This window comes from Nomascus leucogenys, chromosome 13 (assembly GCF_006542625.1).
Source record: "Nomascus leucogenys isolate Asia chromosome 13, Asia_NLE_v1, whole genome shotgun sequence".
Lineage (NCBI taxonomy): Eukaryota > Metazoa > Chordata > Mammalia > Primates > Hylobatidae > Nomascus > Nomascus leucogenys.
Window position 1 is genome coordinate 44,530,174 of NC_044393.1, and position 24,801 is coordinate 44,554,974.

The window sequence follows — 24,801 nt, forward strand, 5'->3', positions numbered from 1 at the left end:
TGGGTGGAGTGGGGAGGGATAGCATTAGGTGATATACCTAATGCTAAATGACAAGTTAATGGGTGCAGCACACCAACATGGCACATGGATACATATTTAACAAACCTGCACATTGTGCACATGTACCCTAAAACTTAAAGTATAATAATAATAAATTTAAAAAAAAACAACTCCTAAACCTGAAAGGGATGGAAATTTCTCGTATGCACATTTCACCCCCATGAACCTGACCTAACAACAACAACCACCACAGATGTTACTGCAGCATTGAGGCTTCCCTGGCCACCCATTTCTATGGCACTGTTTCCCACCCATCCTGCTCAAGCGTCTCCCTCTTCCTCTCCCCTGATTTATAAAACCCATCACAGAGTCTCCAGGAACTGTTATGTCATGTCTTAGCTTGTTGCTCTTTTAGTTTGAAGAATCAAAATCATTTGACCTTTCTTCATTGATCCTGCTTTTCTCTCCTTTTAAATTCTCAGCTGTTTCACATTTTTTGCCTTAATTATTTTACTTTGAATACCTAAGGTAATTTGCCTGAAAGAAAAAAGGTATGATGAAATCAAGATTGTTTACAGGGTTAACAGACATGTTTTTCTGCATAGATAGCAGCGAGTGCCTCGCAGATGACTGTAGTATAATCGCCGGGGGGAGCCTCACTGGTTGGCACCCAGACTCTGCTGCTGTGTTATGGCGAAGGGTCTTGGGGATCCTCGGAGATGTGAATAACATCCAGTCACCCAAGATCCATGCCAGAGTTTTCTGCTATCTCTATGAACTCTGGTACAAACTAGCAAAGGTAAGTCCTGCTATGTTACTTTTTATTCTAATCCAGGAAAATGGTCTTATCATTTAATGTAAAAACTGTGTTGCAGTTAACTACTGAACATATTCTGAAACACAAGTGGTACATTTAGACAAAGTACATTTGATTATCAAAGAATAATCATATATAACATGACTATTTTATAAATGCAACAGTTATTTCATTTAGTGCAAAAGTAGAATATTGCTATAGGATATTAAATACAGGAGGTTAAGTAGTTCTAGTTACTCTCTTTATAAAAGTGATACTGGTTGTATTGTATACAATTTGAAAAATGTAGACAAATACAAAGAAGAAAATTAACATCACTATTCATAGAAATAGCCAATATTAATATATAGTCTTCTTTCTTTTTACGAAAGTAGAATCTTAGAGTACATACAATTTTTTTTTTTTTTTTTTTGAAATGGAGTCTTGCCCTGTCGCCCAGGCTGGAGTGCAGTGGTGCCATATTGTCTCACTGCACCCCTCTGCCTCCCGGGTTCAAGCAAGTCTCCTGCCTCAGCCTCCTGAGTAGTACATACAATTTTTATTCTGATTTTTATTTGGGTTCTGACATTCACATGTTATTAATTCTTTTTTCAAAATCATGGTTCATGTTTGTTCAGTGTAACTCATTAAAACGTTACTTATCATTTGGAATTCAGGACCTCCCCAGCCATTAGCGTTCAAGGAAAAACAATGCCTTGGTTTTGTATATAAATCTAAAACCACATACAGTAAGCCAAACATATAATTCAAAAGGATAATCTCACAATAAAAGAGAAACTTGTAAATATTACAGGTTTTCACTTATAGAAATTTAACTGAAAGCAGCTATATGGTCACAGAAGACTGTTGAAATACTGTTGGGATAAATGTAATGTTACCTACCCTAAAATTCTCCTCTTTGTGAATTAGATACGGGATAATCTAGCAATAAGCCTGGATAACCAGTCTTCTCCATCTCCTCCAGTTTTGATCCCACCACTCAGAATGTTTGCATCATGGCTGTTTAAGGCAAGTGGATATGTGTTTATTCCTTTATTGCAATTTCCTCTTCCTTTCTGAAATTGAGTTTGAAAAATGTAATTGCCCAAGACTGCATGTTTTGAAGACAGGCTGGGTCTTACTAAAGTCACTGCATCCCACATGTCCATAAACAACTCTTAAGGAAAACTGAGAAGTAAATGAAATGTTGAAATGCTCTGCACCTGGGCTTAATTTAATCTGGAAACATCATCTCCTTGACAGGCGGTGACACTGCCAAATAAATATAAGGAAGGCAAACTGCAAGCCTACAGGCTGATCTGTGCCATGATGACCAGACGCCAGGACGTTCTGCCAAACTCAGATTTCCTGGTGCATTTTTACCTTGTGATGCACCTGGGATTAACCAGCGAGGATCAGGTATTCTGCGACTCCTTTATTGTGATTGCCCATTAATTGGAAATAGCATATCACTCTTTAAAGGCATTAGTAATATTTATGAAAATACATCAGAAGTGTTGAATTTCTCCGTAGTTTCAACTCGTTTATGCACAGCAAGCCCAATGGTCTTTCAAAAATGTAAATCAGGTTTCACATCCCTGCTTCTTCTCCCCACTGACTTTGCAATTGCATTGTGCCAACTAAATTTTAATTATATTCTATGGCCTCTATGATCTAACCTCTGCCTTTGTTGTCAACCTCAAAATAACTATTATAACCACTTTTTGTTTGTGTTCTGCATTAAATATGGTTTGAAGAAAGTGGTACTGATCATTTAAAAATGTTTGAAAATTGTTGTTTTAGTAGTTAGGATGTTTTTGTGAAAGACTTTACCTGTAAGGTAGAAGACGAGTCCAGACATTTCTTGATAAGGAGTTATTTTAATTTCTCCCACTGCAATTTAAGTTTGGTTCAAGTTAGAACAGAAAGGCCCAAGGAGCCACTAGCTACTTCTTCCTCCTTGTAGGCCCTGGGTTTGGGAGATAGGATGTGGCCAGACCCTGACCTTCCTTCCTTGGGAAGACTTCTGCCAGTTGAGGGAGATACGGGTAAGGACACATGGATTCTTGACTTGATTTGGGATATCAAGCAGGCAAGTGACGTGATTGGTTTATGCTTCACAGAGATTCTGGACTGCATTTGGAAGATGGATTTGAAAATGTGATAGTAGGATAGAATCAGAGATTGGCCTGTAGATGGAGAATAATTAGGAAGTGTTTAATACAGATTTTAAAAAATGATAAGAACTAAGCCAGTAGCATTGGGGATGGAAAGAAAGGAATAGAAAAGATTCAAGAAATTTAAAGGCATTTCATTTTATTACTAGGTTTTCTTAACCAATATAGAGGTATAGAGAGTGTTTGAGATTTACCCTTTAAATTGTAAATACTTGTTAATGAACTTGAATCATTTATTAACTATCAAGTAACTGTCCTTTCTGCATTTTTTGTATTCATTGAAGGTATGATGCAGACACACAGACCTTTTGATACCCCAGGGTACATGTAGGAAGTTATTCTCCTGATAAGCAAACTTTTTTTGTTGCTTTAGAATGTAGTTGAATTTAAAGAGTTTGCAGTATGTATTTCCCAATACTTACTTTGAGCTTTAAAAATCATTGAACTCTTACATGAAATAATAACCATACTGTCCTAGTGAGTAGTCTGTCATATTCATTGTGATTTTAGCAGTGTATAGAGGACATCCATGTAGCAGGCTGGCTTAGACCCATAATCTAATTTATTTCCTAGATAAATGTAGAAATAGGGACATAGAGTAGAATTGTTTGTACTCCCTGCTCAAATATTTTACAGCCATCATTGCAAGTGGAAGCATCTTTTACAGAATGATGCAACTCAGGGTATGTGGAGGATTATGGGGTATAGAAAAGACAATTAACTCTCAGATAATAATGAACTCCTTCAGTGAAAGAAACAAAAGAGGAAGGTTTACTTAACAATACTCTAGAGAAGCCTTTTGCTAATATTTTGCAGGAAAAAAATTTACTTGGAAATAATAATCAACTATAGATCCTTCTCATTTTATAAAAACAAGTAAGTTAGCAGTAAACAATGTTCCTTAGAATGAGTTTTTTAGAAAGTCACATAAATGAGTTTAGAATTATCTTTCTGTTTTAAGATGTGTTGATGTGGAAATGAAACAGTAAAATGACATGAAATAAGAGTATATTATATAGCATTTGAGAACCTGAAAGAAATTATTTTATAAATCATTTTCAAGAAATATGATTTTATAGTATAGACAAAAGAATTTCCAAATTTTGTGCTTAAAATTGTTTTTACATCTTAATGCATATTATGTTTTTAATTAAGTTAAGGCTCAATATCTTTTATAGTCATAGTGGAATACATAAATCTTAAAAGATGGTCCAATGCTAACAGTAATCCCAACATTCAGACTTCTAAGACAAAATTAGGATATCATAAATCTCTATTTAAAATCAGCCTATTGTTTAGGCTGTTAGAAGCTTGAATTTTTATGTGAGTTTAATAGAGTTGACTGTTTTGTTTAACCTTAATGATTATTGTTATATATTTTAGAAGCCCTGACTGTCTGCCAAACAGAATTACTCTAAGTAAACTTTATTCCTTTGCCAGAACGCAGAAGACCTAATGAAAGAAACTTTTTTTCATTTAAGTTAAGAAATGTCTCTGGTAATTAGTTTAACTTTTGATCCACATGTCTAAATAGATCATAGTGGTTGTTCCATAACTTATGTAATTCTGGAAACACATGTTATATTAATTATAAAAAGAAAAGAAAGCATTTACGGTAGAGAATACAGTTAAATTAAATTTTTCAATTAACAAACTATGTACCTGTGACTGGTATCATCTCAGGGCTTCTTTCTATTTTGTGAGAATTCTCAAAGGGCCACACTTTTATGTATCCTAGCAGTAAAAGGATTTATTTATGCAGAGAGAACCTTATGAAAGATGTCCTGTGTTTTTAAATAAATAATCATAAATAATTGTTTAAAATTGAACATTATCAGTTTTGTCTCACAAATAAAATCCAAGATAGTTTTCTTCCTTTTGCCTCTGGGTGGCACACTTGTCTGCACGACGCAGCTTTGTGGTTCATGGGCCTTTGAACATTATGCTGTGTATGGCTTGGTTGTTTCATGAAGTTCTTTCTTAAATCTAAAGGTATCAAAATTATGTCAGTAGTGACCAATAAAGTGTTGAGTTAAGTAAGTTATAAGATGCTAAAAAATATTTTCAAAATGATGTTCATAGTAATTGAAGACATTTTTTAGTTTAAAAAACAATTTGTAAAGTAGATGTCTCACAAGTTGTGTTCTCTGACAATCCTGGAAAGTTATAGTTTCATCTAATATGATAGAAAATTTATTATGTAAACAGACATGACCATTTGTATCTTAAAAAATAATAATACATATACCAAACAGCCAGAAAAATGTAGTGCATTCCAAAACAACTATTTTTAGTATTTTTAACCAGTTTTAGTTATCCTAATAACTTATGTAATACTAACACAATGAATCTATCAAGTAGTATTTCCCGCGGTACATATGTAACATGGGTTCGTGGTTGATTGGTGTGATCAAAAACATGGTTTGAAATGGCTTTATCTTTTCATTGACAATGAATTTTTTAAAAAAAATTGATGTTAGTGGTTTACAAAATAATTAGGATTATAAACAGTTCCAAAATAACTATAAATTTTGAAGAAAATTTGGCGTGACTTTCAGGGCTACCCAGCCTGCCTGTGAAGGAGTCTCCCAGAGTGCTTCCCGTGTCTGAGGGTGGAGGGGTATTTATTTCTTCAGCACTCGCAGTGCTGTACTCTGTGCTGGGGACTGCATGATGTTGTACCATTGAATCTTCTCTGCAATTCAATTCAGTAAATACCATGGCCTATTTTATTTTATTTATTTATTTTTTTTAGAGATGGGGTATCACTCCACTGCCCAAGCTGGAGCACAGTGACACAATCATAGCTCAGTGCGCTCAAGCAATCCTCCCATCTTGGCCTCCCAAAATGCTGGGATTACAGCTGTGAGCCATAGTACCCAGGCCCCTGAGGCCCATTTTATAAATAATGAAGCTTCAAAAAAATATCTAAAACTTTTGCCCAGTGCCACAGGCTGAAAAGGCTGTTAGAATTCACATACAGCCTTGGCTTATTCCACCAGGTATGTTTATTTTTTATTGATTCACAGCTAGCGTATTGGTCGAACAGCCTTGATGTTGTTTCTCCCTTCTGTTTTATTTTGTCTGGGCTCTGCCCTTGGTCCTACTCCACTTCAGAATCCTCCTTATTAAACTACCCCACCCCAACCTGGAAAGGCCTTTCCACAGTTGCCTTCTCAGTTCTTCATCATCCTCCAGTTTCTCTTCTAAAGCTGTTTCTTGTTCTCAGTTTTTCCTAACACTTAAGCAGCTTTTTCACCTCAGAATTCCCCAAAATAGTTTGACATGAAAGGACCTATGATTTGGATTTATTAAAAACAGTTTCTATTAATTTCATGATTATTTAAAACAGATGGAAAGATCAATATGTGTGAAATGGAAAAGGACAGTTGAGGAAAGGAATTTTATTTTCATGTTTGTAAGAACATGTATCACAGACTGGAAGGTTTTCTTTGCTTAAAATAAGTGAACTATTTTTTAACAATGACTTACAGATTTAATGTCTTAATGTAATTTGTCTGTTATACATCAAAGTTAAATTCTCTTTTAAATGCAAAGCCTACATTAATGTAAAATTATTGTTGCAAATTTGCTTATAGACATTTTGGGAAATGTGGGTCTTTGTCATTTTCATCTATAATATTGTGTTTTATAATGCACCAAAAAAGCATGAGGCCTCTCTCCAATGCAGTGTTTGTTGTTCTTCCCTGAGGTAACATATTTGGATCATAACAGCATAAAGTTAAGATCTAGTGTAATAGAGTGTGATAAAGTGTATTGGTTAAGAGCATGGACCTCAAGTCAGCTTGTCTGATTTCCAGTCTTGGCTTTGTTACTTATTAGCCAAATCATTTGGGTTTGCTGTGCCCTGGCTCCCTTATCTATTGAATGAGAATAATAATAGTGCCTACCTTAGAGGGTTGTTTGAAGACCTGAAAGAGGTAAAGCATGTAATGCATTCAGTCTGGATCATGGATATGATCCCTCAGTAAGCATGAGCTCTTGTAATAATATTAAGGGTGAGGAGAAGAACAGCAACACCATCATTTATTTCTGATATCTTAAAGTGTTGATTTTTTTTCTTTCTGCATACGTTTTCTTACTTTGAACATAATGATTTGACTAAAAAACATAACTAGGCATTGTGGAATTTTACAATGTGTGGAGAAATAACCACTCCCTGTGCTGTAGACAGACATACCGATTGATACATTTGTTTTACCCATGTATGCTTATGATCCAGAAATGCTTCTTTTGTGTCCATGGCCATTGGCTCACTTTCCCTCACTTTTCACCCCACCCAGTGAGCCTCTGTACAAGGAAAGCTAGAAAGCTGAACACTGCGTGTCCCAGACTCCTTGCAGCTGGGTTGGCATTGACCCAGGTTCTGTCCAGCAGAGACACCAGCCAACATGGCACTTGAAGGTAGATGTGGGGAGTGGTGGGCAGCAGCACAGGGGGAGCTGGGTCCTCCTGTCATGGAGGTTCTGCTCCGGCACCACCATCACTGGTGAGATGAGCAGACAGTGGGCTCTGCTGTAACAGCCTTGTGATGTGGCTGGGTGTTTCTGCTTACCAACGTTTTCCTGGCTGTGGAGATTTGTGATTGGTTCCCTGGCATTTCTAGACATTCTATAAACCATCTAACACCCTCATAGAAATCTCTTTCTTAATCTCATAACAGTGGATTCTCTTGCCTGCAAGTAAGACCCTGGCTCAGCCGGTAACTGCTCTGCAAAGTGCTGTGCTGGTCACTGGCAATACATGATCAACACTGGTTCATATTTCAGTTGCTGAATGCACTTGAGCATTAATTTAATTTTTGTATTTTTAAAATTTTAGCCACTTATTTTGTAGGCAATAATATTTAGCTCGTAGGAACATTTTGCTTTCATTTAACTCCACATTTTTATGAATGTTTTGTCACATCAATGTTAAAAAAACCATAATTTTAAACATCATATATAGAGCAGTATTCTATCACAGAAGTCAAAGTAGTTCATGATTTTCTTAACGGATGTTACAACCCCCTCTCATGAGGTATATGATGGAGTAATATAATAATAAACAGTCGTTTGTAAAAAGATCCCATGAGGCCCCTCAGTGAGCATTAAGACTCAGCAGTGAGCTTTGAAAGCAAGGTGCAGGGGTGATACTTGTAAATTGGCCGTACCCAACTCTTTTAATAACCCCAGACAGCCTGTATCATACAGTCATATGTAATAATTGCATCACCTTTTCTCAGACAAAGAATTGTTCTTTGCTGAAAATTTAGACTTGTAACTATAGAACCATATATGTTAGATAAACATAAATTTCAAAGTATATTTAAGGTGAAACATAAATGAGTATTCAGTTCCAGAAAAGGTAAAGAATTAGGATGGCAAATTGGGGGCCTTGTTTATCTCAAATCCCTGGAAATAATTTTAATACATGTCTCTAAAGTGCTCATTCTGTACAGCAAGTGATTTTGCCAAGGTTTTAATTTATAGGATTTTAACTCAGCACTAGCAGATAAAGTACTTATTTGTGAATTTGAAGATCTAACTGATGTTCCAAGAATGAAATAATAACCTTGATGTGTATCAGTAGAGGAACTTTAGACCTTTAGAAGGCTAACTTTGTCAAAGCTTCATTTAAAAACAGTTTAAAAAAAAACTATAGGTTTATACAACGAGTAAAAATAGGACTAATGTGGGGCCTTATTCCTAAGGTTTTTAAGAATTGGAAAATGTACTTCCAAGAATTCAGGATATAAGATGGCTTCAGAATATATTGACTTTCAAGAATAACATATGACTCTCATGGATGGCAGGCCTGATACTGGGAACTAAAATACCTTAGAGCTAGACTCAGCTTTGTCACTCACTGGCCATGGGGCCCTCACCTATCCACAAGTAGTCAAGTGAATGAATTGGGCTAGAGAGCCTCTCAGACCCTTTCCCATTAAGCATTCTTAGATCCTCTGATTTATTTTTAGGCATTTTATTATTAGGGTCACATCACTCCTTCCTAAATGTGGCACAAAGTTCAATGATCTTTTTATGTTGAATATTTTTTTCCTGCCATGGTAAAGACCTAGTCAGGTTATGGGAGTGTGAGATGCATAAACAAGTATCTGTACTAACCATCAACTTGTGCAAAAGACCAAATAAGTAGTGATATACATGTTATGAAAATTGAACTGTTGAATATCCTTTTAGCTAAGTTGATTTGAAAGCAGCTCACAGAGGAGAGGGGATTTAGCAGGACTTTCAAGGATGGATAGGATTTAGATAGTAGGACAAGAAGCATGATGGAGTTTTTCATCAAAGATACAGAACTTTTCAGGCTGTGTTCAGGAACAATGACTAGAGTGGCTTTGATTTAATGCCATATATATGCATAGAAATAATATATGGTCATGAATCCAGGCAGCACTGTAGAGAGCCTTGATTCAAAGTAGTTTTCATCCCATGGACAGTGGGGAGCTGTTGAAGGTTTTTGAGCACGATACTCCACATGACCAGAAGAGCATTTTAAGAAGCTTAAACCACAGTGATAAAGTGGGGGTGAATTATAATCGTGAAAGAATGATGACAACAAGCACAGAAAGGAAATTATTATAATAGCCCAGGGGCAAGGTAATGAGGGCTAAGGACTGAGTCACAGATGGGGTTTGTGTGTGTGTGTGTGTGTGTGTGTAAATTCATTGTATGTGTATATGTTTTGTATATATATGCACATACGTGTTTTGTGCATGTGTGTGTATGTTTGTGTGTGTGTGAGAAATATGTTGGAGAGGCAGGATGTAGTACTGATTGGTAAGCATCCTGAGAAAGTAGTGTCCTGGCACAATTCCCATTATCTGTCAAGGCAAATGTTGGTTCAGAAAGGCAAGAAGATGAATTGAGAAAAGGAAGACATGTGGTCATGATAGGATAAAGTAACTGTGAGTTTCGATTCATGTCTTGACCTTTCCTCACCTTGGACATTGTAGCATAGGACAGGCCAAATGGGTGCATCCAAGGATACACCAAGGGGTGTCCCCAAAGAATTCTTGCCTGTTAGGAATTAGAAATGTGCAGGAAAGATTTCCGGGGACATTTTCTCTCTACTTAAGAGAACATATTTTCTAATTCTGTTGGAATTCAAGCAGTTGGTATGCAAATTGTAAATGTATTTATAATTATTAAAATGGGACATCTAAAGGGCTCTGTAATTGATGTTTTTGTTAGCCAAGACATATATTTGTTACTAATTGTTTTTGAAAGTAATGTAGCACTTAAAAACAAGTCCTTTTATTTTTCTAAAAATACAACTTCTGACCTGAATTTACTTTATTCAAGTTAATGAAATGTTACTGAATATAAGGAGAGTTTACTGTAGAAATAAACAAAACTTCCAAGTTTGACTTAGGTTTGATTGAAGGATAATATTTATAAGGACAGGTAAGATATGACAACCCTCTCCTGACATGTATTGTTAAGTTAATAATAATTCCTGTTTGTGCTTATTGTACAAATTCAGAGTGATAAAATATAGAAGCTGTCATATAATTAATGTTACACCATGAGGTAGCATCCACTGCCTTCTGAGTGTTTTCCATAAGGTTTCGTGGGAATGGACAAGCCACAGATTCATCAAAATTTATCAATGAAAATTTTATTATAACTTTATTCAGCTATCAATCGCCATGAAGACTTCAGATAGATGACTGCACCAAAAATAAATGCGAGATATTTTTTTCCTTTTTTTTTTACAGCTGTAGAATCAATAATTATTTTCATTAATCTGTAGACAGAGCCCACTTATACCTTAATGAGGAAAGTAAAAATATGTAGGAGGTAACAGATGGCAGAGGTTTCGGTTATGAGGTTTAACACATGTGCAGTGAACTTGTTTCACAGCTTTAAAAAGTGTAAGGTGATAGCATGGAGGCTGATCCAGAGAGAAAAAAATCTACCTGACAGGCCAGAAACTACAGTTTTGTTTGATTTCTTTTGTTGGATTTGAAGGTGCAAAGACTTTCTTTCAAGTAAATGTTATCAGACATGAATATGAATTATGTATATTTAGCCCAAAATCTTCCAGTATTTAATAAGACATGCTACATGAAATAAAGCATAAAAATAGTATAGCAACTCTCAGTATATGTGGGAAAAGGAAAGATTTTGTCTTACTAAACTGTTACCGTGTGATATCGTTTATCAGTTGGCATACATTTTTCAGTTGAGAACGTGTTCTTTTGCTCTGTGGTTTCTCTCTGGAAGGAGACTCTACTGTGGCCTGTCACAGAGCCCAGATCACCAGAATCTTTTTTAATAGAGTCACTGGAGTGCATTCTGTGTTTTCCCAGAGACGGTAGATGCTCAGTAAATATATCGATTGATAGAAAATGGAAGAAAAAAAAAAGGCCTTCTTCTGATACTGGCTATTCCAAATCTACATAGCATCATGGAGAAGAATGGGTAACCAAAGCAGCCAAGCTGAGCCACTTTGGTTGAAATTTTGGCTCCAACTATCAGTTTCAAGGCAGGCATTAACTTTCTACTGTGGTGAGATAGTCAACTTTCATTACCCTAGAACAGTGATTCTTGGGGGGCCGGGGAATTTTGCCCCCTCCAGGAAACATTTGGCAATGTCTGGACAGACTTTTGGTTGTCATAAAGTGCACTGTCATTTAGTGGGTGAAAGCCAGGGATGTTGTTAAATATCCTATAGTGCACAGAAACACAACAAAGAATTTATGACCAAAAATGTCAGTACTGCTGAGGTTGAGAAACCTTGCCCTAAAGGAGTACTTCTGCAGATGACATTGTCCTAAGAAAAGAGCTAGGTAATGTAAATTAAATGGCACAACTCAGTAATCAAAGACAGTATGAAAGTTTCACTCTGTTAGCTTAACCAAGGAAATAAATGCATATGAAAATTTAACCAGAGAGATTAAGAGAGTCAATGTTTCAGGTTGAGTTAAATGAATTTTCAAAAAGGGGGTACAATTTCATAATGGTTCGGCTTACTAAATTCTCTGTCTTAAAAAAATCAATTTAAGAAATAAAACATGGAACATTCTGATTAATTCTGAAGTTAACATGAAAATTATCTGAGGTGAATTTTGTCTGGAAGCCCAATGTAGAAAGTTGTGTGGCCTGCATCTGCAAAGCCCAAGGCACTGTATGTATGAAAGGAGGCAGGGAGGGGGCTCAAGTTCCACTTCTTGCGTGAGCACTGCCTGAGTAGCTAAGAGGAAGCAGGATGGCTGAGAGAACAGCTTGCGTGGAAAAGGGTTGGTGCATGGAGACAGATAATTGCCTTCTTCAAATGTCTGAAGCAGTGCTGTGTGGAGAGAGACTGTTTTACCCAGAGCCAGGACTAATAGGTAGATTCCAGCTCATCATCAGGAGACACTAAATCCAGTTTTCTGTTCAAATATGGCAGGCAATAGATTCTGTGTTTGTAAGCCTTTCAAGCTCTAAAGCATTCAGTCCAAGGCTGTCTGACCCTCTAGGACAGCCTCAGAAAAAGGGAACATTCACTTTAGAGCTTGAGCCCTACCTAGCCTTGCACTCAAGTCACTGCATCCGTGAATTGGTGACCACATACATAGCCTGTTTGGCTTGTGCTGCTTATTCCATGAAATGGGTTTCTGATGACTCTGGGACTTTGGAAAGGGGAAGATAGGCCTTCAGTAGGCAATGGTACATTTCACTGCAGAAGGGATTTTCCTGCTGTTTGGAATATAGCTATTGACCTGTAAGACCATCTTTTCTCATTTAGAATTCTGTGAAGACTTTAAGAAATGTTAGATTTTTCTCCCGGCACGGAGGCACTGAGAGACACAGGAATAGCTTCTAGAGACATTTCAAGTACTAAAGTTACACTTGGGGAAGGAGGATACATTAATTCCCATTTGGAGAGGAATGATTTTTGAATATAAGAGATTTAAATCATAACTGTGGTTTATAACTCATAAAGGGTAGACTTGGATAGAAGGATATGTCAAGAAAAGCATTTTACATTGCAATTTTTGTTTCCGTGAGAAAAGTGCTCTCCTTGTGGGGAATAATCTCTTTTTGTCTGTTGATTTCTTTTTAATACATAACAATAAGTGGTATTGTGGTAATTGTGGATTGTTCAGCTATTAATGCTATTTACTGAAACGCATTTTAGAGAGAACATTGTTTTCTAAAGAAGCAATAAACAACAGTTTTTCTTTTGTTTTCCCATGGAAAAAATATGCTTTGGTAGGTATTTGTGGGCTAAAGAAATGTTAGCAAAAGAGAAGCTTTTAATAATAAGACATTAAAACAAAATAGCTACCATTTTCCTGTGTGCTGGAGTCTAGTTGAACACGTGCAGCATGATCCCTTCATCAAGACCCAGTGTCTTGTGCCACCTATTTGCTTCCCTTCCTTGGTTCCCATGGCATACTGGCTGTCCCCATCATGCGGGAGCCCTGTGCTGTTGGTGGCCTCACTCTTAGCTATGAGTAGCTCTCCCCTCCCCTAACAGATCATTGCTGGAAGGCAGGGGCTGCCTCAGAACCTCACAGCAACTAACATGATACCTTCAACCCAGTTAGCACTTGAGAATTTCAAATGATCCCGGAAAATTAATATTTTAATAAGATCATGAGTAACTGTTGCTGTTATTTAATAAAAATAATAATTATGAACTTTGGAATTTACAAAATGCTTTCAGATACAGTCTCCTTTGCCCTTTTGAAGAGTACAGTAGGGCGTGATGCATTTTCATTCCCGTTTTACAGATGACGAAATTGTTGTTCGGAAGGTAAGGTATCTGCCCAAGTTCAGATAGCAAATTAGTTGTATCTTTTACTGGAACTTTATCTTTAAAGCCCTCTTCCTCCTATTTCCTCATTAGCTCAAAAATCTACACTTAAAGCACCTTCGTTTAAAAAAAAAGTTGTTTTTAAGCCCCTAAAATGAATTTTGTTATATGTACATTAAAAATCAAAATGTAAAATAAGTATTCCTAGAATTTGAAGCAGCAAGCCATTTGTCCACCATTTAGAGGTCGATTGACCTCTTTGCTTTCTGCCATGGTGAGATTTGTATATGGTGGGCTTTTCATCATAGGATGGTCAGGACAAGGGGTAGTGTCTGGTTTGTGGGTATTGCTGCTTTGCTAGTGGATCTGGCTTGAGATTTCTCCATAAGCAGGTTGATAGAGCTGGCTTCCTTTGGGATTGTTCTCTCAAATTTCAGCCATTCTTGAGAGCTCTTTGTCTAAACACGAATTGTCTAAATGGGAGGGGTGGGATATTGTCATTCTAATTCATCCAGGCCTCCACCCACATTAGAGGGATGGTCGGTAGAATCCCAAAATTGAATGACGACAGGGTTGCCCTCTCTTTTTTTGCAGAACACAAAAATGTTGAGAGCTTCAGTTTTGCTGCTTTGTGCAGGTGGAGTAATTTTGCTTGTAAGAAAATAAACTAGAGAGCATGCATTTTGTGTTTTCTTAGAATGAAAAGAATGGATAATAATCATATTCTAAAATTAATCTCTTTACTGATATGGGAACAAACCAGAAGTTGTGGGAAGTAATGAACAGAAATCATTTCTTGTTGTTAATCTGTTCTTGGGCGTAGGCTGGGAAACATCCTGGCAAAAGTCAGTACCATGAAACAGACTCATTTTCACCCAAACCTGAGAGCCAGGCTTCCCGATTTCACCATATGAGAAGGAAGCATGTTTAAATGCATGGGACACGCTAGTCTGTGATGGCATTAGAAGCCCTGAGCCTTTTTTTTTTTTAGCAGAGTTGAGATCACAGATAAATGAGCACAGAAGCCACAGAGAACTGGTATATGTTCTCTAGTGTTCATTTTCAGGGAAGAATAGGAATCTTAATTTGTTGCTGGAATCCTGGTAAATTTCTTTTTTCTTCCCCCATAAGATCTTTCTAATGCATTTCCCCTCACCGCCCCCAGCCTCCTCACACAATTCCACCCCCCCTTACCCCTCATGCCCAGTAATTTCCTAAGAATATGGCTTTGGTGGAAGACCTGTCTTTATTTTGAAGATAGCATTTATGAGCCAGTTCCTTCATCTGATAATACTTCTATGAGAGTAGGAGTTACGTGTTTATTTTTGGAAGCATATTTTTAAGCTGAAGCAATCATTTGTTGACTTCACTTGAAAGTATAGTTTTAAAAGGTATTATTTGCATTTTTAAATGATTATTAGGTAAAGTGAGTGAGATGAAAGAAGAATTCATGTTTCAAAACTAAGTAAGTCCTCAAAATAGTGCTGTGCAGGCTGGGCGCCTTGGCTCTTCCCTGTAATCCCAGCACTTTGGGAGGCCGAGGCAGGTGGATCACCTGAGGTTAGAAGTTCAAGACCAGCCTGGCCAACATGGTGAATCCCCATCTCTACTAAAAATACAGAAAATTAGCCGAGCGTGGTGGCGCATGCCTGTAATCCCAGCTACTTGGGAGGCTGAGGCAGGAGAATTGCTTGAACCCGGGAGGCGGAGGTTGCAGTGAGCCGAGATTGCGCCACTGTACTCCAGCCTGGGCAACAAGAGTGAAACTTAGTCTCAAAAAAATAAAAAATTTAAAAAAGTAGTACTGTGCACTATATATGAGGCCCATTATTCATGAATATTAAATGGTGCGTCATTGACCCTGAATTAACATTTTCCCTTCCTGTAAGGAACAGGACAATGCTTGGGTTTGTGTTTAAACCTTGCTGATAACTGCAGTTTTGGCCTTGATTGATGCTGTCCTCCGTGTCTGTTAAATTAAAAGATTGATGATCTCTTTTCTAAGTTTTTATGGTTCCAAAGGAGTAAGTTAAATACCTTTGTTACCCAAATTCAGTAGTGTTGTGTTTTCCCTACTGTTTTTTTCTACTTCATTCTGGGGTAACATAGTGTGCAGTTGGGTCCTAATCTAGATTCCAACATTAGAATGAGAAGATTATTTTACTTGGCATCATTGGCAGTGTCGATTAAATCTTTACTATGCCCTTGTAGCCATGACCTTAAGCAACACCTGACTGTGTTAACTCTGTGGTTTCACCCAAGTGAAATTGGGTGAAATTTTCTAGAAATATTCTAAGAAGAATGTATTTCTAGCAGCAGATGCATTCTTGAGACAGTGTGAATAATAAACCTGGGAAAAGTATAGTTTCCTGACTCTGCAGTACCTATGTTTGTGTGTGCACATTTGACTCATTTTGGCAATTCTTACCTTAATATTTACTTACATGATTATGCACAGTACGTGCATTTTACTTACCTTTTTTTTTTTTTTTTTTAAGACGGAGTCTCACTCTCTCACCCAGGCTGGAGTGCAGTGGTGTGATCTTGGCTCACTGCAACCTCTGCCTCCTGGGTTCAAGCAATTCCCTGCCTCAGCCTCCCGAGTAGCTGGCATTACAGGTGCCCGCCACCATGCCCAGCTAATTTTTGTATTTTTAGTAGAGATGGGGTTTCACCATCTTGGCCAGGCTGGTCTTGAACTCCTGACCTCAGGTGATCCACCCACCTCAGCCTCCCAAAGTGCTGAGATTACAGGCATGAGCCACCACACTCAGCCACCCATCCTTTTATCTGTGATGGCAGTGACCCTGTTTTTGCTTCTGCTAGAGAATATTGTAAAGCTGTAGAGGAGGGGGTGGAGGAGACAAACTGAGACACTTGGCTCAGTTTAGCCTCTTCTAAGACAAGCAGCTGGGCACCTCAGAAAAATATTTTAGTATCCTGCTACCCCAGCCCTCCCTCATCCCCAGCCCCCAGTAACTTTCTTGGTGCTGTATAAATGCCTTTCTGTGTAGACTTATCCCTGAGCTTTGGTCATGAGGCCTGATCTTCTTTTGGAGTGCTGTACCAGTGTCTAGCACTCAGAGCACCTTACACACATGTCTGATGCAACTGAGTCGCTTCCGCTGTTATCACTTACTGGCAACAACTTGTTGAAGCCCTCATTTGCTAAAGTCTCATTGTGAGGATTTAATAACTGTTCTTGAGCATCTGCATCAACCTCATTAAGCCAGCCTGTTGTACAAACTGTAATGGTGTAGATTTGAAGCTTATCAGGGTCATGACTAAGACAGTCATTACATAGTCAGGCCATGGCATCTTCAAGGCACTATTGGTGCAGCTGGTAAGTCACTTATCCCCGTGACCCTACAATAGTTTTCCTCATCTTATGGAATTATAAATGTGCCAGAATTTCCTAATAGGTTTGCCATCTCCCTGTCAGTCTTCTCAGTGAGCTGTGAAGTGCCCATTATAGGAAGCACACGTGAAAGACAGCAGCCCCTCTTGATCTGTGGGCTTCAGGCAGGGTGTTGTGTTGGTTGGAGAAAAGGGGCTTTATGTTTTGTTCGTATAGCAAAGGACTTGGGGCTGAGCTGATTCATGTGATGGAGAATCATTTCTTTCTTAGAGGCCCTGATCTCACAGCACCCTGAGCATCCTTGCAGAAAGCACTCATTTGCTGCTGCAAAAATATATTGCAAAAAGGTTGCTCAGGGCTTCTTTGCCACCAAACAAGCTCTGGCTCTGGCTTTCTTCTCACCAAAGAAATAACATTTTAAACTCTGATAAAATAGCATTTCCATTTTAAACTCTGATGTTCTCCCTAAGATCAAGGACAAGACAAGGATGTCTTTTCTCACCACTTTTCAACAGTGTACCAGAGATTCTAGACAGGGAAGTTAGGTAAGAAAATGAAATAAAAGCCATTCAGACTGGAAAGAAAAATGAAAGATATGTATATTGACAGAGTATATGATCTTGTATTTGGAAAACCTCAAGAAATACACACACACTTAAAAGGGAAACCTACTAGAACTAATAAATTGTGTAAGATTGCAGGATACAAGATCAATATATAAAAATCAACTGTATTTTTATACAACAGAAATGGACAATTTGAAAATGAAATTAAGAAAGCAATTCTATTTACAATAGCACCAAAAACAATAAAATACTTAGGAACAAATTTAACCCAGGACTTGCAAGATGTATACACTGAAAACTGCAAACCTTGCTATAGGACATTAAAAAATACCTAAATAAATGGAAAAATATCCGTGGATCAGAAGACTTAATATTATTAAGATAACAATACTCCCCAAACTGATATATAGATTCCATACATTCCTTATCAAAATTTCAATGGTGGTTTTTGCAGAAATGGAAAAGCCGATCCTAAATTTCATATGGAATTGGAGGAAATCCTGAATAACCAAAGCCATCTAGAAAAGGAACAAAATTAGAGAATTACTAGTTTCCTATTTCAAAAGTTCCTAAAAAGCTAAAGTAATCCAAACAGTGTGGTCGTGGTGAAAGGTTAGACATATAGATCAATGGAATAGGATTGAGAGTCTAGAAGTAAACTCATAAGCCCATAGTCAGCTGATTTTTTGACAAGGGTGCAAAGACAATTCAGTCAGAAAAGGATAGTCAATTCAACAGGTGATGCTGGGACAACTGGATACTCACATGCAAATGGATGAAGTCGGACCCCTACCTCACACCATATACACAGATTAACTCAAAATGGTTCTATGTCCTAAATATAAGAGCTAAAATGGTAAAACTCGTAGAAAGGAAAGGACTAAGTCTCCATGACCTTGTATTTGCCAGTAGACTTTTAGATATGAAACCAAATATGCAAGCAACAGAAGAAAAAATGGATAAATTATCATTCATCAAAATTAAAATCTTTTGTGCTTCAAAAGATGCTATCAAGCAAGTGAAAATACAACCCACAAAATATTTAAAATTATAGATCTGATTAGGGCCTAGTATCCGGAATATATAAAGAAGAATATATATCCAGAATATATAAAGAAGTCTTACACAGCCAGGCACCTTACACAGGTGGCTCATGCCTGTTATCCCAACACTTTTGGAGGCTGATACAGGTGGATTGCTTGAGGCCAGGGGTTTGAGACCTGCCTGGACAACATGGTGAAACCCCACCTCTACCAAAAATATGAAAATTAGCCAGCCGTATAACCTAGTCTCAAAAATAAACAAATTAATGAAAATTTAAAAAATTAAAGAAGTCTTATAACTCAGCAACAAAAAGACAGCCCAAATAAAAAATGGGTGAAAGACATATACTGAAACTTCTCCAGAGAAGATATAAAAATGGCCAAGAAGAACATGAAAAGATACTCAGCATCATTATTCACCAGAGAAATTCAAATCAAAACCAGTCACCAAAAGGCAGAAACAGCTTAAATGTCCATCAACTGAGGAAAAGATGAACAAAATGTCATATATCAATACAATGGAATATTAATTTGAAGGAATTAAGTATTAACTAAGAAGGAATACAGTATTATGTGCCACAACATGGATGAACCTTGAAAACATGTTAAGAAAAAGAAACCATACACAAAATGCCATATATATTATAAGATTCCATATTCTGAAATATCCAGGGTAGACAGATTCATGGAGATAGAAAGTAGACTAGTAGTTGCCAGTTACTGGGTATATGAGAAATGGGAAACAGCTGCTTCATTTTGGTATAGGCTTCATTTTGGGGTAATGAAAATGGTCCCAAATTAGATAGTGGCTATGGTTGCACAATTCTGTGAATACACGAAAAAGTACTGAATTGTACACTTTATAGGGTGAATTTCATTATATATGAATATATATCTTGAAGCTGTTACCAAGAGAAAGAGACAGTTTAGACAGATGAGTGACTTATCAACTTCATTATAAAATAAAATTCATGTACAGTGTTCCTTAAATAAGTAAATCTGTATCCCACATTTTCTGAAGCAGAAGAGTCCATCTTCATCTGTGTAAAGGCCAGCCAAGTTTTTCTTTATAGATAAGCAGTTATAAAAAAATATTCAAGGTTCTCCTTTTGGGCTTGAGCATCACAGTGCCTTTTCCTGCCATCTGCCCACTTGTTCTGTCACTCCTGAAATCCTGATACTGTGCAAATGCTCAGAACAGCTCCCGTGGCCTCAGGAGTTTGTTGCATGTTTCCCATTCCCTAAGGCATGCTGCTGTCAAGGAAATTCAGTGACTTCTTCATAGCAGTTCTGCTGGCGAGAAGTTCTAGGTATTGTGTTTTATTTGGTTTTGTTTTTTTTAAGACAGGTTCGCTCTCTGTCGCCTGGGCTGGAATGCAGTCTTACAATTACAGCTCATTGCAGCCTTGATGTCCCAGGCTCAAGCAATCCTCCCACTTCATCTTCCCAAGTAGCCAGGACCACAGGAGTGTACCATTACACCTGGCTAATTTTTTTATTTTTTGTAGAGGCAGGGTCTTGGTATGTCACCCAGGCTGGTTTTGAACTCCTGGGCTCAAGTGATCCTCCCGCCTTGGCTTCCTAAAGTGCTAGAATCGTAGGTATGAGCCACCATGCCCTGACACTAGGCAATTTTGATTCTCTAGGTGCAGAACCCAATTACTCTGTCCTGTAATATTTCTCCTGGCTTTCGTAACATAGCTGTACTCTAAGAAGTCACATTGTGTACAACACTTGTTAAAATCTCTGCTTTTTTCCCCCAGACAGATGTACCAAGTTAGCCATTTTAACACATAATGTAAAGCACATACCACATATTTGGCCCCAATCATGAAAGTAATTTTCAGCTTTGTCCTGCTATCTTTTTATTCTCAGTGACTTTTCTGGAAATGAAGTATTGGCGCCGTGCTCTGCTGTGTGTGTGTGTGTGTGTGTGTGTGTGTGTGTGTGTGTGTGTGTGTGTGTGTTTGTGTGTGTTTTTAAAGGGCCATGTTGATTTGATTTATTTTTTAATCATCAGAAGCCAGGTAGCAGCTTGTAGTATGTAAAGTATGTCCTTGTGCCCTAAGCTGAAAGAGCAGAGAGCCACTAGCAGAAATGAGAGAAACAGGCCTTGTAGCTTTGAGGTCTCTTCAAATCTGGTCTTCTGGTAACTAAAAATTTCTCATCACTCAGCATTTCTGAACTTTTAGCAGGTGGGCAATAACTAATACTTAAAAATATGTCTACAAGTACTACAGGATCGTGGCTGTCTTCTTCATTGTGAAGTTTAAATTATATTCATATTTAGTATGAATGTATTCCTCTGCATTCACATTTTTTATAATTAATTATCCAAGTATAGAATGAATCATATCTTTTTGTTAGCCAGATTACTGGGATAAACATCCCAACCTTCCCCTCTTTACCAAATAAAAGAGCTTCCTATAGAATTTCCTAGGTAAAAGACAGGCATCTTCTCTAAAAAACAGTGATGAATTCATCTAACTGTGTAGTGTTTAGTTTTCTGTAAGTAAAAAGTTAAATGAGGAATTGAATGATTTTTTCATATGCAGATTTTATTTCTTGATGATTGTGTCTGGCCTCGTGGAGGGACGGAGTGACTTTAGGTGGAATAACCGGATCTGTTTGCTCTTGAGAAGCAGGCGCGAGTCCACGAAGGAAAGGCAGGGAGACAGATGGCTGCCTATTGTGTTACAACCATCATCTGCTGGGCCCTGAGCAAATATTAAGTGAATAATATATATGTAATTGGTGTGAAAGTACGGTTGCAACATTTCTAATATGGTTTGGAGGATGGCTACTTCTTGAACATTTGTGTTTTATAGAATGCTATGTTGAAATGTTTTTGTTTTTAGGGTTAATCCATTTTAAACTGCTTTAAAGTGAACATTTTTCCCCCATTTTGACACCACTGTGCAATATTTTGAATTGAAATGGCCTGTAATCGCCCTTTTTTATTTTCCATAACAACATGAGCACTAAATTATAGCTGTGCAATTATGTAAACAATGGAAATGCTTCCAGAACGAATCCTTCCTTTTAAATTTTCATTTTGTGTAATTGTTGGAAGGTTTGGAGCCATAATAAACAAAATTATTTTACACATTTATCGCTCTAAAGGTCAATTATAAGGGAACTAAAGAAACAACACTATGCAAAATGAATAAACCAATTTCTGTTGCCATCACCATATGTTTTTCTTATCACTTATGGTTTTTCCAGTTACTGTGTACATAGCATTCAATTAAAGCGATTCATTTACCAGGCTGAATATGGTTTGTGTTTATAGAACTGTGCTTTAGAGGAGAGGAAACAACACGCCTCTATTTGAATTACCTGATTTTTTTGCAAGATCAGTGATAAGAGACAGATGTTCTCACCAGTTACTTTCTCATAACCAGAATCTTTTGATAAGCTGCAGATTCACAATTATCATCTTAGTGATCTTTTCACACTAAGTGTATAGTATGCACTTGGACTTTTAACCAGAACAAGAGAAAAATACTAGTTTGGTGATCTGTTCACTATATTGCAACATTTTGCAGGATGAATTTTAATTTCTTTGAACAAAAGCATGTGAAAGATCTTTGTCAATGTGTCATATGTTCAACTCTCAAGAATAAACCTCATTTTATTTTAGATTCCATATATCATTGAGCCTATTGTTTAGTTTGTGGTTTAGTCTATTTAACATGTAAAAAAAGAAACTAATTCTTGCTATAAAACTAACTCGAACTTCTTTGTATTAAGTTGTAGAACTCTTTAGAAAAATGAATCCTAGAAAATCTAAAATGATAATTTTCCTGTTTTTCTTTCAGTATCTTCCTTGTAAAACACTATGGCTAATTGCCATAAAGCTTTGTTAAGGGTGTTGCTTGAAAGCACTAATTTCTAGAGCTTTTGAATTTCTGGGATAACGTGCGATCTAAGAGGCTTGTTTGTGTGCCGCCTTTGAAATGTCTTAAACTGTTCTTTCTGTAGATCAGCAAAATAATAGTTCACTGAATTATACAAACTACACCTATAAAGTAAATTTTACAAAGTAAAACTCTTCAGAGTCCTTCTCTTTTTGAAAAATAATTATTTACTTGCTACTCTACTTACTTCTTTATGGCTCTTTTCATTTTACAAAGGCATATGTTCTTATGTCCTATCCCATTACATACAACTCCGTAAGGGAGTATCATTCCATTTTATGGAAGAGAAGCATGAAGCTCTGGGTATGACATGATCTGCCCACAGTCACATAAGGCTTTGAACCTAGGCCTCATGGCTCAAGTTCTAGAGTTCTTTTCACCACGCCAGAGTGCAGGGCTGTTTCTCACTAGCCGTCTCAGTGGAGGCAGTGCTGAATAGCATTGAATCACACAGTAGAAAAGATGGCCCCTTTCCTCCTCTCTGCAGGTCCTTGTGATACTCTTAGGTAGGCCAGCTGGAGTTGAGAGAAGAATTTCTCTCACACCACCCTGACATTGCGTTCTGTGCTTGTATTTAACAGGGAGAGCTGGTCTCAGACCCAGAGTCTTCATCAGAGGATGGTATTTTTAGCAAAGTTTAGCAGCACTGATTACTGTCATTGTATTACCTGAGTTACTTTTTACTTACGAGAAAGGATACACAAGTTTTTCAGAATAATTGTGCCATTATTCTAAGCGAAGTAACTCGGGAATGGAAAACCAAACATTGTATGTTCTCACTCATAAGTGGGAGCTAAGCTCTGAGTACGCAGAGGCATAAGAATAATACAGTGGACTTTGGGGACTCGGGGGGAAAAGGTGGAAGAGGGTGAGGGATAAAAGACTACAAATTGGGTACAGTGTTTACTGCTTGGGTGATGCGTGCATCAGAATCTCACAAATCACTAAAGAACTTACTCATCTGACCAAATAGCACCTGTTCCCCAAAAACCTGTGGAAATAAAAAAATTAAAACATGAGTCACTTTGAAAAACCTGTTAGGCAAGTAATGTTCACTTTGGACAGGGAGATGGCAAAAGGCATGAGGGTTGCACATGAATGACTGATGTCTGAGAGCATCATCCTGTCCCATGTATATATAAAGCCCTGGAGGCTGTGAGGAAGGTTTCAGATTTTTATTATATTTTCAAAGACTCCTGTTATAGCTGTGTCTTAACGTATGGTGGGGAAGGTGAAAGAAGGATTCTACTGGGTTAGAAATGAGTGGGGCATTTTGTGGATGTCCCACTATTGGGAATATGCAGCGGCTCTTCTTTGAGTACCACATGGTTATTCCTAATTTTAAAATGTTATCACAAAGATACAATCTTCGAGTTGTTCCACTTCAGTGTGGAGAAGCAACATAAGCAGGCATATGGCCATAATTTGGCTAACTGGTCATATAGTTCTCTCTTTAACCCCCCCATTTACCCTCCCCCAGTGCTGTCTTCGGCGACTTCACACAGGCACTGTGTCTCCTCAGGGCGCTGTCTTACGTGGGTGGCAGGGTAGGGTAGGCTAGCCATCTGTTATTTTGCCCTGTCTTTCCAACCTTCTTGCTCATAGTAGCAGGTTCCGTTGAAGTGATTGGCTGAGGTCCAGGGGGTGAGGGAGCCGTGTGACTTTATCTCAGCTATATGCCTATCTGCTGTCTGTACTATCAGTATAGTAACTTAGTAATATTTTTTGAATGTCCCATTTTACAGATTGTTGCCTTTACACATACAAATCTTATGACGCAAAATGGATTCATTTACAAATTGTGGTGTTATCTTGTTAAAGGATTTAGTTCATAATTCCCACAAATTTCGCCTAGAAAAGCATTTTTTAATTAAAACTCTAAATTCCAGTGGTGAAAATGGACTTATTTGATTCAAGTATGTGCTAAAGATTTTTAAAGCCCACAAGCCTCAAGCTTTAGTTCCACATCTCAACAGATGGAATTAACACAAACATAACAAAGTTAACATCATGGTTGTTTGCATTATTAATCTTCAAATGCATGGCATTCTGCTACCTTGCTAGCCAGGTTTGCACGAATCCTTTCATTGCAACATATGTCAACAGAAATGTGCTTCCATCTGCTGCCGGATAGCTTGATGCCTGATATTCCGAGACAAGGCCCAGCA

General features: G+C 37.5%; 1 protein-coding gene across 5 annotated transcripts in view; it reads left to right on the forward strand.

The window, feature by feature from the left end:
- The window catches only part of RALGAPA2 (Ral GTPase activating protein catalytic alpha subunit 2), a 332,102-nt gene that overhangs the window by 146,516 nt on the left and 160,785 nt on the right, over positions 1-24,801 (forward strand). For all 5 annotated transcript variants that reach the window (XR_004032895.1, XM_030825210.1, XM_030825211.1 and 2 more), the window contains 3 exons: positions 606-799; positions 1,727-1,825; positions 2,060-2,215. Coding sequence is in view for 4 of the 5 variants with exons in the window: in XM_030825210.1 (XP_030681070.1) it covers positions 606-799; positions 1,727-1,825; positions 2,060-2,215 (449 nt within the window). In the remaining variant the exon portion in view is untranslated. The remainder of the gene's footprint in view (positions 1-605; positions 800-1,726; positions 1,826-2,059; positions 2,216-24,801) is intronic.